The 16,552-nt window shown below is 51.1% G+C and overlaps 1 protein-coding gene across 1 annotated transcript in view; it reads left to right on the plus strand.

The window, feature by feature from the left end:
- Nucleotides 1-2,099: 2,099 nt before the first annotated feature.
- MAPKAPK2 (MAPK activated protein kinase 2) overlaps nucleotides 2,100-16,552 on the plus strand; it is a 45,287-nt gene continuing 30,834 nt past the window's right edge. Inside the window, exon 1 of the mRNA XM_082832930.1 lies at nucleotides 2,100-2,615. Coding sequence (XP_082689056.1) covers nucleotides 2,295-2,615 — 321 coding nt within the window. The 5' untranslated portion in view covers nucleotides 2,100-2,294. The remainder of the gene's footprint in view (nucleotides 2,616-16,552) is intronic.

Here is a 16,552-nt window from a genome sequence, read left to right on the forward strand (position 1 = left end):
AATGCCTCAGTCATTATAAGATTTACTATTTCATGATCATTTCTAGCTTTTGGGGAGTTCTCATGAACACTACCTCATTTAATTCTCACTCAGCCCTGATATTCAATTTTATTATTTTTCTCCTTGTTTCAGATACAAAGAGGAGAGACTTGAACTCAGGTTATTTGTCTCTAAATTCTGTTCTCTTTCCACTGTGCCTTCTGTCTCTGAAAGGGCAAAAAGAGCTTATCCTCTTTCTAGCCGTGTGGAGGGAAGCAGGTGAAAACTCAGTACCAGGCAGTAGGAAGCCACTGGTGACCTTCTGCAGAGGAAAAAAGACCAACTCTCAGCCCTGCACAGCCCCAGCCCAGCTGAGATGAGAAGCAAGGAGCAGGTGCTTCCACCTCCCCATCCCTGCGTCCTTCTCTCAGTCCTTGGGCTTCTCCCTTGTGCGCCTAAGGGAAGTGATAGTAGTGCTGCAGAACGGGTGAGGTGTTTTCCAATCTCTGTGGCCGTAGGCTGTCTTTTTATCTTTGAGGAGTCAGAGGAATGGGGAACTGTCTAACTTATCCACCTTCTAGCATGAGAGGAGAGCTTCCACCACCTGCTATTGCAGAGGAGAATCCCTCTGCCCTCACCTCCCAGACTTGTGTCAGTGCCACTCTCTTGATGCTGTCTGCTTGTACCTCTCTTCTCCTCCACAGATCAACACCATCCACCACTGCAGGCCTGAGCACGGCACCTTGCACAAAGTCAAGGTGTACACTAAATTAACTGTGCTCAGAAAGAGCGAGTATTTGTGTTAGGGGACTCATATTTCTCCTTGGTCCATGGAGTGGGCCCTGGAGTGAGTCCCAGGAAGGGACTCTGCTAAGAGGGTAACTTCTACCTTTCAGGCTACCCTTCACTCCATGCTTGCCTGGGCTCGGTCCCCAGGGCACCTCTCCTTAGGATGTTCCCTCCTCTGCTTCTCCCTGAGCTAGGTCTCCCTGTACAAGGGGGCTCTAGAGTGTTGGGGGAACGTGTTAGGGGCCACGTGTGGCCACAGGTAAAGTCACATTCTCTAATTCGGCCTTATCAGTAATTAAGCTGAGGTTTTGTCTTCACCTCAGGCTCCTTGTCTTATTTCTGAGCTGTTTTACTAGTCAGAGTGGGGAGGAGGTCAGCAGGAATTTATTTCATGATCATCCCCCAAAGCCCATCAGAATATGTATCAACACCCTCTGGCAGCTTAAATTTAGGGCCTCCCCAATCTCCTCCCCTGATCTGGGCTATGCTTAGGTCCAGCTAGATCCTTAGTATCTTCCTCAGAGACAGGGGGCTAAATTGGACTAGAACTTGGCTTCTTCAAAAATACCCATTTCTTATGGCTGTAGGTTTAGGGCCTAACTTTTCCACATTGGAAATCAGGACCTATTCCCCAGACCTTCCCTTTTTGGTACATTGTCTCAGGGAATTCTCTCCACACCCTATTCTTCCCACTGGGAGAGGTGCACCGAATTTGTGAGAAAAGAAATGCAAAACTCAGAGGAAAGTGTTCAAGTTAAAATATTCCATATTTGCCTCACCCTATTCCGAGAATGAGTGGCCTCCGTAATTCCAGGCCACCCCGGAGGTCTCATCTGGCGCATACTTGCTAGTCATCCCCCGCCTTCGAAATACACCCTCAGCTGCTGCTCTCTAAAAGAGCCAGACAATTGGAGAAAAGTGGATTATCTATCTGATTATGCAGCTACTTTCATACGCCTCCCCTTTCCCTTTGCGTGGCCCTGATTATTTAAGAACTAAGATTTCTCGGTCCCCGCTCCTTGTCCCCAGCCCCAGTCCCCAGCTTTGGCCCTTCACGCTCCGGAAGCCTCGCGTCCTCCCCTTTAAGGCCAGCCCCTCCCCCACGCCCACGCCTCCCCAGCTCCGTCCCGCCTCCCCAAGCCCTGCCCCCTCCGACCCTCCCCTTTAAGGACCGGCCCCGGACGCAGACGAGGCTGTGACGCGGCCGCCGGCCCTCGGGCTGGGTACTTTGTCGCGCGGCCGCTTCCCCCCCGGCCGGGGCCCCTCCGTCCCGCGTTCCACCGAGCGCCTGGCCCCCGGGGTGAGGGTGGGAGGGAGGGAGCAGGGCCGGTGGGCGCCAGCGGCGCACAGCGGGACCCACGGAGCCCCGCGACCCGCCGAGCCTGGAGCCGGGCCGGGGCGGGGAAGTCGGCTCCAGCCCGGACCAAACTTCGCAGCCGGGCTCGGGGTGGCGGGGAACCCGTCCGGAGCCGGAGGAGGGGCCCGCCGCGGGCCCTCCCGCCGCTGCTCTCGCGCCTACGGGCACCATGCTGTCCAACTCCGGTGCTGTTCCCCAGCCCGCCGCCGCCGCCGCCACCGCACCATGCTGTCCAACGCCGGCGATGTTCCCCAACCCGCCGCCGCCGCCGCTGCAGCCCCCCGCCCCGGCCCAACCTCACCCCCCGGCCCAGCCGCCGCCGCAGCCCCCGCAGCAGTTCCCCCAGTTCCACGTCAAGTCGAGCCTGCAGATCAAGAAGAACGCCATCATCGACGACTACAAGGTCACCACCCAGGTCCTGGGACTGGGCATCAACGGGAAAGTTTTGCAGATCTTCAACAAGAGGACCCAGGAGAAATTCGCCCTAAAAGTAGGTTTGGGGCCCGAGGGAGGGGAGGACGGGCGGATGGGGTCTCCCGGGGACACCCCTGACACTCCGCAGCGGCCTAAGCTCTCGGTGGCTCAGCGTGGTCGCGCTGACGCTTTCCTCGGTCTGGCGTCGGAGCCGCGGAGGAGTGGCCGCGGCGGGGCTGCCCGTCCCGCGCGCGTGAGGGGTGCCAAGTGCGCGGCAGGGGGCGGGGGGCAGCGGGAAGGTCAGGTCCCGGCGGACCACACAGCCGAGACCGAGTTTCCGGTCACCTCCGGGTGTGAGTGGCGGGGACTCGAGAGGACTCGTGAGGACCCTGCCATTTTGGGTTTGAGCGGCATCCAGCCGAGTCGCAACGGTTGGCTTCGGGACCACTTCTGCTAATTTTCCCCCTAGTCTCATGGAAGTGATTTTCGGGGGTTGTGGTTCCCTATCCTCTCCTCCCTTCTTTCTTTCTGTGGGCACAAAAGGTCCATTACTCATTGAGCTGGTTGGTCGGTTGGTTTGGAGAAGTCGTATCTCAGAGGTTTATTTAGCCTCGCTCCTTATTTGGGAGCCGGAATGTGTGATTTCACTTCCCTGGGCCTTGCGAGTGCGGCTGTGCTGCCTTGGGGCGCGCCGGCCGGGGAGGTGCAAGACTGGAGATTCCGCTGGGACACCGACACCCCCCCATCCCCACCGCGACCGCCCCGGGCGCGGGGGAGGGTTTGTTTTGATCCGAGAGCGTGCCCCCTCCTACCTTCAGTGCCTGTGAGGCTCCAGATGGGAGGCCAGCAGGCTCCTTCGCGGTGTCTGCTGTTCCCATAGCTCCATTGATCATTGTAAACCGGGTCCGTAAACCACGGCTTGGCCCAGTGCTGACTCCGCAAATCGGAGATGGCCACTTGAGTCCTGGACAAGGGCGATTGGTGGACAGAGGAGGGTGCGTTTTCCTAGAGCTGGGGAAAACCAACCTCTTTCTTTCTTTCTTTTTCTTTTCTTTTTTAAGGGGATCTGGTAGGGGGGAGAATGGGGATTTCAGTGAGAGTATCTACTTCGGAAGTTAAACAGAATGGACTTGGAGGTCTGATGAGTCGCCAGTGCAGTGTGAGCCAATGTTCAGGGTCATGAAGAAGGTTTTCCCCAAAGAGGGGTTTCAGATCAAACCACATCTCTAAAGGTGACCCAAAACGCCTTTTTCCCCTGGGGTGTCTTAATGATTGGAGGAGGAGTAAAATACTTCCTGCGTTATATTTTCTTTTCCCCCTCAATCCCTGTGGCTAGCTGTGTTTCAGCTATTCATACAAAACTCAGATATGTGTTATGGGTGGAAATGTTGGAATATATAATTAGATAGAATAAGACCCTGGTACTTGGGGGTTGTAGAAGACAAACATGTTCAACTTAACAGATTTTAAGGCCTCTGAAATTATTTTCTTGCTGCTTTCATCCTCCCTTTTGGGGGAGAACTTCAGCTAGCCTCAACACTGTCAGATTTGTTTGGTTTTTACTATAAGCTGTTGCTGAGGGCTTTTGGTTGTTTGATGTCGACTTTTGGAGAAGGAATATATCAGTATCCTGAACCCTTTAATACTTGTGCCTTAGACCGTTCTTTCCCTGCTCATAACTGGGGGCAGGGAAGGAGAGTGGTTGTTTGACCCCGTGGCTCTGACCTCGGGGAGTGGAGTTGAGTGAATACTGTTTGACCACAGTTAACCTGTACTGTTGAGGAAGTGACGGACATTCTTTCCAGGAGAGTTTTCTATCCCCTCTGAGACGCCATCTGCCTTCACCCATCAGCAGTTTGGGGACACTGGCTGCTCATCTTCTTGGATAGCTGGAATATGGTATAAAGACTTCAGAACAAAAGCTCTCAACTTCTGCTCCTTATTCTATTTAATAGACACAGAAAACCACCCTCTAAAATGCTTTTGGGTGGCAATTCAGATTTCTATTGTAATTAATAGGAGAGAGATTTGGATTTTTTTCTCCCTTTGAATGGTTTTGAAAGGAAAGATCCAGCAGTATTTTATTTTGTTTTATTTTTTTAACGTCTTTATTGGAGTATAATTGCTTTACAATGGTGTGTTAGTTTCTGCTTTATAACAAAGTGAATCAGCTATACCTATACATATGTTCCCATATCTCCTCCCTCTTGCATCTCCCTCCCTCCCACCCTCCCTATCCCACCCCTCTAGGTGGTCACAAAGCACCGAGCTGATCTCCCTGTGCTAAAGATCCAGGAGTATTTTAAATAACACTCATAGTTTGTCCTTCTCAGGTTAGAAGTGGATGAAGATTGAAGTCGGAGTGTGTTTTGACAGGCAGCCTGCTCCCAGATCTTACAAGTTGACTCAACTGTTAAACTGTAGATTTCCCACATATCTTTGTGTAAAAACTTAATAATAGAGGAAGAAAGAAGGGATGAGGCATTCAGAGACTGATAGCAGTGTCAACAGCGCTTCCAAAATCCAAATACTGGCTGAGACATAATTATAGCTGTGGGGGGAATCTGGTTCAAAGAATTCTGTTCCAGAGACACACACCAAAGAGATTTCTAGATCTTGAATCTTGATTAACTTAACCATAGGTGCTGAGTACTGAAATGATTTTCAAAACCAGGAGTGTTTTGATTATTAAGCAAGGGAGGAAGATGTGGTGGGGCAGGAGGGATTGCCTCATCGGAAAGGTGCCTGAAGAAAAAGGGAGGAGACCTCTGCTCTACCCGGGGTGTTAGGCCATTCCTGGGGAGTTAGGTCAAAGAGCTGTAGAGCAGCAGCAGGGCCTGTCATGGGGGTTCTGATATCTGCTATCTCACAGCCCTGAGAGTTGGTGAGAGGTGGCGGCTGCCTTGATGCCCTGCTCCCTGTCTGTGGTCTGGTGACCTCTTAGTCCTATTAAATGTAATCAGTGCTTTAAAAAATAGTCCCGTTCCGCCCTGCTATTTCTCTACCTCCACCTGAGAGAGGTAACATTTACATGCTTTTTGGTGGGTGCTATGACCTTGCCTCACCATCTCTCCTGGCTGCTTTTGCGAAGATCTGAGTCATACTTATACTTCTCTCAGAGTTGGAAGGGACTTTAGAGGTCATCTCATCCAACCCCCTCATTTTGCAGATGAGAAAACCAAGGCCCAGAGCAAAGGCTTGCTTGAGGTAATACAGCCATGCACTGGGCAGAACCAGGATTAGCACCCAGGACGCCTGACCGCTTCCCACTTGGGTACTGCACTGACATCAGCAGGCTTGGCCCTGGGACGGGCTGCTGCTCCAGAGCCTCTCAAGCCCGAGGAGCTACTGTCACCGCAGGCCCTCCTTGACTGTCGGCCAGGGGGTGCTGGGTAGGGACTTAGCGGCTTCCCAGCAGAGGTTGCCAGAGTTGGAGAGGCAGCTTATAAACCAACTCAGCAGCTCCATGAGTTTTGAATCTTCAGTAACAAACTTTTTTTTTTTTACCACACCCTCCCCTTTTTAGGAAGTGTTTGCTAGAAACCTTATTTACTAGTAGTATTTTTTGTGCAAGAACATGAGAATTCTATTCACTATTTCTTTGGTAGGGACGCCTGGTCTCAGCTCACTTGTGCAGTAATTGGTCCTATTCCCTGTGGGGTTCCTCAGTTGCTTACTGCTTCATTGTGTCATGGTGACTCCTAGGTATTAGCTGAACAAATTTAATTAAAGCCAGCACCGTTGTCCCTCTCTGCCGTGTGACTCTGATTCGGTGAAGCATATTATTGCTTTACAAAATATAGAATGTTGTCATAACTTATCTCTGTTTGTCTTTCCGTTGTGTGGATTAGAGGAAACAAAGTACTGTTCCTTCTCCTTGCCTTTCTCCAGCAGTCCTCCCTCTCCAGGTGACTTTGTGTCACCGCCATGTGGCTTCCTTGGTGTTCTGAAGGGGAGCTGATCAGAACCTCTCATGGTTGAGAGGGAGAGCCGGGGCTCCCACATCCCCACAGTGCAGGCTGCACCCTCTCCAGCACGCCTCTTGCTCCCCGGTCGGGGAGCAAGAGAGTTTGTGGCTGGGTGAGGGGCAGTTTGCTGGATGGAATCACAAGGTGAGGAAAGTTTCATTAATCAACCAATCTCTTTTATCTCCACTGTTGTTACAGTAGTTAACAATTCTCTGAGCATCCTACCATATGCTTTGTTGTATGGAGGATACAGACATTGAAAGTGGCCTTAAAATTTTGGAGGTCAGGAAGCTTATTTGGAGAAGGTGAAATTAACAAATGTAGTCTAGGGCTGTACTGTCCAGTATGGTAGCCAATGCCCATGTATAGCTATTTAAAATTAGCTAAAATTGATTAATTAAATTAAGCTAAGCTAAATTTAAAAATCAGTTGCTAGCCACATGTCAGGTGTTCAGTAGCTACATGTGGCTAATGGCTACTGAATTGGACAGTGGAGAAGAACATTTTTGACCTTGTAGAAAGTTCTATTGTACTTTGCTGGTCTAGGGGTTAAATTGTGTGGTTGGGAATAGAAGAACTTTGAAGAGGCAATCTGTGAGGACCGAAGGAGCTGAGGACAGTCTCTGAGGAATGAGCACATCTGCAGGAGGTGATGGTGGCGTTGCCCTCGGGGCAGCTGAGGGGAGAGTGGATCAGTTGGTAAGGAGCAAGTGGGGCTGGTGACTCAGAATTGAGCCTAACCGATCTTTGTGTTAAAAGCAGGTTTTAAAGTGTTTGAGGAGCATGGAGTAAACTAACAGGATGTTATAAAGAAAGGTTACAAATCTCTAAGGTTGGGGCTTGTGGTTTTTTGAGGGAAGGTGTAGCTTCTGGGTTCAGAGACCCTGTTCTTTGCTTTGGGCCCTACCCTGGTTGCTGTCTACTGCAGCAGGGCTCTTGACATCCACTGAGGCAGGATCAAAGCCGGGGCTGCTCATGGTTCTTTTTCACTTATGAATTCTGGGCTTTGATAGAGCTTGAAAATAATCTCCAGCTAAGATGTGGGATCAGTGGCTGACAAAAGGGGGAGAAAAGCAGCCCCAGGCCTCAGGACCAAATATTGATGGGTGCCTGGGAAATGAAGGGGTCCTTTTTAGAGGATGAAGGTATTGGTATTCATAATTAAGATGTTTTGACTGCTTGGAATCTGAGGAGTTGGGCCATCATCAGTTGAGGATTTTATTTAAGAAGCAGGTGCAAGGGATTCTGGGAGAAGCCTGGAGGAGCCAAGCTTCACGACTGCTGGAGGCAAACTTAACCCTTGGCCACATCCTGGGGATGACGGAGGCCCCCTCCCTACCTGCAGAGCCCAGGGATGTGTGGAGTCTGTGCCAAGAGGAATGCTAGCCATGGCGGGGAAGACAGGGCATCAGTATCTGCATCTGAGTCCTCTCACGATTCCCAAGTGGCCCTCCTGTGCTCTGATGCAGGACTCTCCCTGGTAGTTTGACATCTGTGGCACAGGATTCATACTCTCCTACTCCCTCTCCTCTGCATGAGGCCTTCCCAAGGATCCTGTGGGGTCTCTTTTTTCCCCTCCTCCCTGTGCTGTACCTTTCCAGTTGCTGCAGTGTCCTGGACAGAAGTGGGTGGGCAGGGCAGAGCTGTTCTTCGTGTATGAAGGGGCTGCAGCTGCTCTTGGTAATGAAATAAGGCTCAGTGGCAAAGAGACCCACAACTCATAGTTCCTTAGAGCTCACAACACTCCCTGCTTATCTTTCTTGACCCTTTCCACCTCACCGAGGAAGAGGCTGGGCCAGTCCAGAAAGATTCAGTGGTATATCCAAGGTCTTACCTGGTATCAGCATCAGAGCCGTGTCTTGGGACCTGGTTCACTGGGACCTCCTCTTGGTTTGGGTTCCTTTGGTGTTTTGGTTGCTAGAGGTAAGAGTATGGGGATTGTGGAGCTGGCAGTGCAAAACTCATCTCCACTAACTGGTCACTAGGATCTTTCTACATTAGTCATCTTAGAAACGGGGACATTGGTATTGAGATGGGACCATGCCACTGAGCAGCTCGATGTACACCAGATATGTAACCAAAATCAGATTTTATACCTTTTCTAGTCCTTAGGGGAATAGTGATATTTTGTGTTTTAAGATATGTATGGATATAAATATCTAGGGATGAACCCGATACCATGGGTTATGTGCTAGATTCGAAAGAAAGAGAGAGAGAGAGAGAGAGAGAGAGAGAGAGAGGGAGAAAGGAAGAAAGATAGAGCTAGTCTTGGTGCCCTGCTAACTAGCTGTGTGACTTTGAACAGGTCAGTTAAACTTTCTAGGCCTCGGTGTACACATCAGAAGGTCAGGCTGCCAGTGGCTCCTGGGACACGGCAGTGTGGATAGTGGAGGGCTGTGCTGGAGGCAGGAGGCAGGAGAGCTTGCTGACTTGCTGCACGTCTGACCGTCGGCAGCGTCTGGGCCAGCCTGGATGCCCTTTTGATAGGCTCGCTGCTGCGTTGCAGGGCAGCTCCCATCCACTTAATTAATAGCCATCCCTGACCAGCTGCGCCTTCCCTTGTGTGAAGACTTGGTGAGTGTTCCAGCAAGTGCCTCAGCAGAGAGGATGGACTGTGTAACTCAGTGGGGTGTGAATCCTCTCCTTCCTTGAAATCAGAAGAATCTTAGTGTTCTGGTGGCTCAGGGTAGAGATGGAAACTCTTCATTTTTTTTCGCCATCTGAAACTCCTTCCCGTTTGAAGTTACGGGGCCAAACATGGCTGCTGTGGTTGGCTGTGCAGGCTGTGCCCGGCACAGGGCACCTGGCTGAGGGAGGAGGAGGGCTCTAATCCAACTCACTGTCCATTTGTCAGGCTTTGCCTCGGTGTGTGACTGGGTCCATACGGATGGGTGCCTTCTTCTAATTCACTTGGAGTTATAGTATGGGTTTGGGGCTGTTCTGAGGTGAGAGCTGGGGACTGATTCCCAGAGTTTATGGGGAAGTTAGGATGTACATCCAGGTACCACTTCTTACCCGTAGGACTGGGTACTAAGGGATGTAAGGAGAATGAGGAAGCAAGAGGAGTGGGAGATGCCTAGCGAGGTCTGTTTTCGTTTCTCTTCTTCCTGCCATTCAGGGCTAAAGCAGTGCTTTTAGCCCTGGAGCTTTGGACTGAGGTCCTGAGTGCCAGGCCACAAGACTTTGTTGGAGGAAGAGGAGACTGAGTGGAAGCGGGGATAGGGTTGTGCTCCCCTCTGGCAGTGCAGAGTTCTCGGGGGTCTTTATTCTCTGATCCGGTAAACACCTTAATGTGCCGTCTGCCAGGTCATATAGGCTGGGACGTGGCTCCAAGGTCAACTTTATCTGTAATTGATGTTCCCTTCTAAGACCAGCCAAGCTGTGTGTTCATTCCGCCAGGAACCTGAGCTGTCCAGAAGGATCGTATGAAAGGGCATCTTACTCTTGAGGGACGTTTCCAGGCATCTCCATGGCCAGTGTCCATCCAGGGCTCTTCCAGGGAGGTGAGGAGTGAAGGTGAAGCCTTTTCTGTCTCCGGGAAGATGTGGCGAACATCTCTGTTTGGCTTATGTCCGGGATGGTTCTTTTGAACCTGAAGCAAAGGCGAAATCTCTCTAGTCACAGGTAGAGGGGCGTGGGAGGAGAGCCCTTGACGGCCCCGCCAGCTTCTCCACCTTCATGCTCCTGTGGGGCTTCTTACCCTCCCGGGCCCTCCCAGGAGGTGATTGAGTTGATCACTTTGCTGCCATTTTGATTATTCATATTGTTATGAGGCTCCCAGCCCACACTGGACATGTGTAACCGGGCCTCCCGCCCAGGGCCCAGAACTGTCACTCAGCCCCTCTGTCTCAACGGCTAAAAATAAACCTGCTACTGCTGCAGTCTCCCCCCACAGCCAGGCCCTGACGCCTGTCCCAGGTCTTCCTGCCACACTGCTGAGCTGTGTCTCACACTCACTTGCACACCCTCCCCACCGGCCCCCTTCTCTTCCAGCCTGAGCTTGGTGGGTGGTTTGGGGCCAACTGGCTTTTCTGAGTGCTGAGAGTGAGCTGTGGCTGCTGCTTCTCCAGGTGTCGAGATTTATGTGTGGAGGCTCCGTGGAGCTCGGGGAAGGCTGAATTAGCCAGGGAGGAGGTGAGCGGGCTTGGCACCGTTAGACTGTGTGTGTGCTTGCATCCAGATCTGGCTTCCTCCAGACTCCACCCGCAAGCTAGCCTCCCTGGCAGAAGGAGTGTGGGGATGAGTAGGGGAGTCCAGCACGGCTGTTCCAGGCCCTCACCCAGCCACACGCCCTGTGGCTGAGGTGCTACCTGCCCCAGGACTCCTGCCCTGCTGCTAAGCTATACTCTCCACCTCCGCAGCATGGGGCTTCAGGTTACCAGATTCAAAAGTGTGACCTCATCTCTTTGGCTTCCAAGAATAACTGGGCCCTGGCTCTCAGGGCCTGTTTCATGAGTCAGGCCATGGCCCCTCTGGCCCTCCCAGCTCAGCCACCTGCAGGATGTCACAGAGAGCATGGGTGTCTTCTACCTCCTGACTGTGGGGGGCAGGGCTGTTGGTGATCTGTGTCCCTTGAGGTCCATCGAGGTGGCCTCTTCCCCTACTGCCCGGGGATCCTGGGGCACTATATAGAACGAGGAGAGGAAACGGGCTCGGGTAGCTGAGATACCTATTTAACTGATAGATACTGGGCAGAGTATTTCCTTTAGTTGACTTTGACATTCTCTTCTTTCTGATTTTTCTAATCCTTGGGCAGGTGTTGGTACTAATCCTGTTGGGTAGGAGGATTCTGTGTTTTCTGGTATTAGGGTTTATCTGGGAGAAGGAGTGCATGGGAGAGAGCCGAGGTAGGACTTGAGGGACCCTCTGCTTTCAGCTAGAGTTACATACCCAGACCACGTCTCCATGACTGCCTACTCCTGTCTTTCCCCCTGGGGCCTCATTTCCTCTGCAGGGAGAGATTTATCTGCCAAGGCCCATTGGCCTCTGGAGGGGAGGAGTTGGGTGTAAATTGCTAAGAGTTTATTTTTAACTCTGACAGAAGGAGTCCCTGTCCTTGGAGTAGCCATGCCCTCCCTCTTCTCTCCCTCTCCTGGGCCTCCTTGCCTGGCTTCTGTAATTCTTAGAGGAAGGGATTTTTAAAGGAAGGATTTTAAAGGCAGTCTTCACAGGAGCCTTAGGTGAGGGAAGCGTTTCTAAGTGAAGAATCTGCAGATTGCTCGTCATGCCTGATTTCTGCAGAGTTCAAAGAGTTGGGGGGGTGGGGCAGGAGAAAGAGGGGGAGCCCTGGGCGCTTGGAGCCACGTGTGTGGAACTTAGAGCATCCTAGGAATGCAGGTGGCCTGGTGGAGGGCCCGGTGTGCCCTGGAGCTTGCTGCAGTCAGGCTGCTGCCAGGGGGAGCAAGGTCTTCTTGTACCTTTTGTTGTGCTTCTCTCCTCACTGGCCCCCGGATCTGAGGAAGGCTGGAGGCCACGGGGCAAAATGAGTGCGTAGAGTAACCTGCTTTGCAAACTCTCACGCTTACGGAAATGTCGTTTTGCTATTCCCTTTGACTGCCAGGCTCCCCAGCACCATATCCCTTCCACTGGAGCCCTTGTGGGATTCCCAGGGACTTCCTCGCTTCTGTGTCCCCTCCCCCTGGCCGCACTCCAGTCACCTGTGCTCTTAGGGAGGAGGAAGGGGCTGTGAGTTCCCCTTCCTCTGTGCCTCATCTCCCCTGCTATCATGGTCTCTTTTGGTTACCTTGCTTTAGATTTTTTAAAAGAAAATAAAATTGAGTTGGAGGTGTAATTAGAGAAGGAAGGGCTAGAGAGTAGAGGTGGGGGTGGGCTGGGCCTTCGAACATGTGGCCGACCCTGAGGACCCCGGCCTGGAATGAGATCTTGCCCCCTCAGTTCCTTGGAGAGCATGGGGATTAGTTTACCTAAAGCCCAGCTCTGATCATGTAGCTTCCCAGCATAAACCCTTCCATGGGTTCCCTTTGGACGCAGAGTTCAGGAGATTTCCAAATCCTTCTCAGATCTGACCCCAGTCTGGTTTTTTCTGAGTGTGTGCTGTGCCTCAGCTTAAGTGGCTTGTATATGCTGTTTCCTTATGGGGCTCTGCTTTCCAGCCCCACACCCTCACCCGTGGCCTGTACCCCATTCGTCCTATGTCGCCCTTACCACCCCCACCCCATGCTCCCCGTCCCCAGCCCGTCTGTATCTGCCTCTTCTACCCGGTACACATGCTGCTCCTTCCTTCGTGAAGCCTTTCATGCCAGAAGCAGGTCTCCGCCATCCCTCCCTGTCACACTTGCCAAGACACTCTTACATTTTCTTTCACATTTTAAATGTATTTCTCCATGTGTGAAGTGGAGATATTGGATTGTAAGTTCCTTGAAGACCCACATCTCCATTATTTTTGTATCCTCTTAGTTCTATGTAGTGACTATATGCCGCCATTAAAAAAAAAATTCAGAGAGTATTTTGGCATTGTGCATTATACCTAGCTGCCTCACAAAGGTGTGAAAACTGAGTAATAGTGCATGCTGCCTACATAAGTATAAGGTACTAGCAGTGATCCTCAGGGTGGAGGGGGGTGGCCCTGGGTGAGGGGCAGTATTTGCCTGGGCTCTCTGAGAATGAGCCAGGGCTATAGTGAGGGTCCCCCTAAGTGTCTCTCCCTGCTCTTCCTCCTGTCTGCTAAAAAGCCATTCTCAGGACAGCCTTCTGGGCGTTCTTCCCTTTACCCACTCGGATCTGCTGACTCAAGCTGTCACCTTATGTTTCTGCTAACGGAGTTCTCGTTCTTGTAAGGGCCCTGACCACAGTTTCCCATTGATGCCTCTCCTCCTCCTCCCAGTTCCAGAGCCCCTCCTTTTCCTGTTGTGCTGTGGAGATGACCCTTCTGCCCCTTGGAGAACTTTAACTGAGGGAGGGACAGATGTGGAGCTTGCCAGCTCTCCTACAGTTCTTGGCATCTTCGCGTCAGCTCCAGACATAGCAGAGACACACAGATGCAGTCCAGGGTGATCTATCTGTCTGCTGGCCTTGTTCCTGTGTGTTGCAAGAGGACCAGTATTGAGCCTCATGTTGCTGGGACTGAGGTCAAAGGTTTGAACCTCGTGGGACCAGTTAATTCCATGCAGGGGAAACAGAACTGGACTGGCATGTGAGAGACCTACCTGGCTGTGTGGTTCTCAGCAGTCCTTGAACCTTTCTGGGCCTCACTTATTTTCTTCATTCGTAAATCTAAGGGCTCTCCTGTATTGAAGAGCTTTTTTCATTACTGCTGCTGCAACCCCACTGCTGGGAAAACAACCCGATGCTGGGAAAGAACCCGATGCTGGGAGAGAGGTGGTCAGCCCAGGTTCCAGGGATCCCGGGATTGGGTGCCATCCTCTCTGTCCTCACTTTCTGCAGGCCAGTGTTCTTTCACCCTTCTCCGGGCTGTAGTATTTTTATTCATTCAGGCATTCAACCGATGTTTATAGACATGGATTCTTCTCTGTGCCTACCTCCTGTCTTCCCTGCTGACTGGCCATCAGGAGGCCCAGATGTCAAGATTAACCTAGAAGGTCGTCTAGTCAGGGTCATCCCCTTGGGTTTAGACCCCTTTAATACCTCTGCTATATGAGATGAGAGGGATTTAGAACAATGAGGGTTGATTCTTTCTTGCAGTTTAGACTAGACCCCTGCCTTTCTAAGTGGGATTTGCCTTAGGGTGCCTTCTAGCCCTCTGAGATCCAAAACAACCCACTACCCAATAAAATTAATTAGAAATGCCAAGAATGGCTTTTGCCGCCTCCCTAAGGATAGATCAGAACAGCAGAATGACTTTGATACCTACAACAATCTTCTGTCTTCTGTCTCCTTCAGATCACTGTTGAAAGCTTAGCAACACTGTGAAAGTTTCCCAGATTGGTAACAAGTCTTTATGGAGCAGATATTATATGTATCAGGCATTGTACTAGGTGTTTCACGTACACCCTTGTTAATCCTTAAAATAATACTGCAAAGTAAAAGTCCCCGTTTTACAGAAGAGGAAACATGTTTAGAATCATTCACTCGTTAGCAATTATTTATTGAGCACTTACTAAGTGTTATTTCAGGCTCTGGGGATACATCAGTGTACCAAGCAGACCAAAAAAAATCATTCACTCGTTAGCAATTATTTATTGAGCACTTACTAAGTGTTATTTCAGGCTCTGGGGATACATCAGTGTACCAAGCAGACCAAAAAAAAAAAAAAAAAAAAAAAATGATCCTGCCTGCGTGGAGCTTGCATTCTAGCAGGGGGAGACAGACAGTATCTAATCAGATAAATGTCCGATGGTGACAGGTACAAAGGAGAAAGTAAAGGAGGGGAGGAGACCCTGGAAGGCAAGGAACTCGTGTGTGGTGTTGAAATTTCAAATAGGGGCTCAGGGAAGGCTTCATTGTGAAGGCGACATTTGAGTGAGCCCTGGAAGTGATTGGGGTGGGGGCAAGCGGAAGGAATAAAAGTGCAGAGCCCTGAGGCTATTAATGATGGGCGTGCCCAGCTCTAAAACCTGGCTCCCTATAGCTTGCAGAACTGCCTCTCTTAATAGTTCTTCCCTGACTCTGCTATAATTCAGTACTTAGTTGATTCACCTCTTTATTTTATCATCAAATATGTATGGAATGCTTATTTTGTGCAAATTGCTGCAATGATAAGATGGAAGTGCTGCCGTTGGGAACTTAAAATTTAGAGGAGGAGTAAGCACCTTTGTGTATAAAAGGAGTAAATCTAGACTGACCCCCCAAATCTGGACTGTGTGCCTTCACATGTCTTCCCTCTTGACCCTCTCTGACAGAGGCAGTACCTCTGACAGAGGTAGTCCAGGTGGTCTGATTCCAAGTTTTATACATAAAGAGGTTCAGGGAGCCGGTGGTGGGAAAGTGGTGGAATCAGGGCCACAAAGGATACAGAGACTCAGGGTGAGCTCCTTGAGGCTGGAGGGGTCAGGGGTGCGGTCACTTTTGCCTGGTATGGACTCACACCTGTGACAGGGCCCGGGGCCAGTGCAGACAGAAGTTTGGCCAGTGGGAGGAGTAGTTTGAGGGACTCCACTGGGGCTCCCATCTTCTGTTTGCTGAGGGGGGAAGACCCAAGGTCTCCCTAGGGATGTTTCTGGTAATGGGAAATGCTTGGGATTACGTTGACTGGCTATCGCCTGGAGCCGGCGAGGAAGGGGGTGATGAGAAAGGGCTGGCCAGGCTGCAGCTGTGGCTGAGGCTCTTGTCCTTTTCTGGGCCCTCCCAGGGTTTCTCTTTTGCTCTGAGGAGTTGCATCCTTCCTGTGTTGAGCCTCCCAGGTAGACCAGTGGGCAGGTACACTCAGGGTGCTCTCTGAGCCCCAGCTCTGGCCATCTTTGCCTCCAGTCTCTCAGGAGCTGGGTGAGCGGAAGTCAGGGCTCGGGATGGAGCTGACCGTTAGTGAAGATGGGAAAGTGAAGCAATGGGTCAGGTCTGTTTTTTCCTGAGCATGTGCTGTGACAAAGGAAGTTGCAACATTTTTTTCTCTCTCTTTCTTTTTATAGAGCAAGAAGGGGGGAAAATAAGTCTTCCAGTAAACTTCAGAAAAAAGATCTGGTCTTTGAAGGATGGATGTTCTCCCCCTCCCCCGCAGGGATTTTTTAGTTTGTAGTCTTTCTCCCATCCTTCCTCACCCGCCATCCCTGCCACCCTCCCTCTTCTCTGAGGGCCTGTGTCTCTGCAGCAGGCTGAGCACCTCTCCCGAGCGGAGGCAGTCAGTAACTTGGTCTGAGGGAGCCTTGAGAAAGCATCTTGTCCACTGTGAGTGTGTATCCAGGCAGGTGCTGGCAAAAGGGTCCCGAAACATGGGAGCAGGAATCAAGGCTGAAGGACCACACATGTGAAGCTGGAGTCCTTGGTCAGGTTTGAATTTGGCCTTTGTGCTGTACCTGGGCAGGAATCCAGTTGTGTTTTTTAGTGTGCAGATGATATATTTTCCTGATGAAAACTTTCGAGGTCTGGAAAAGTAGTGGAACTTTTTTTTTTTTTTTGGCGAGATTTATTT

This window comes from Leucopleurus acutus (assembly GCF_964270905.1).
Source record: "Leucopleurus acutus genome assembly, chromosome: 2".
Classification (NCBI taxonomy): domain Eukaryota; kingdom Metazoa; phylum Chordata; class Mammalia; order Artiodactyla; family Delphinidae; genus Leucopleurus; species Leucopleurus acutus.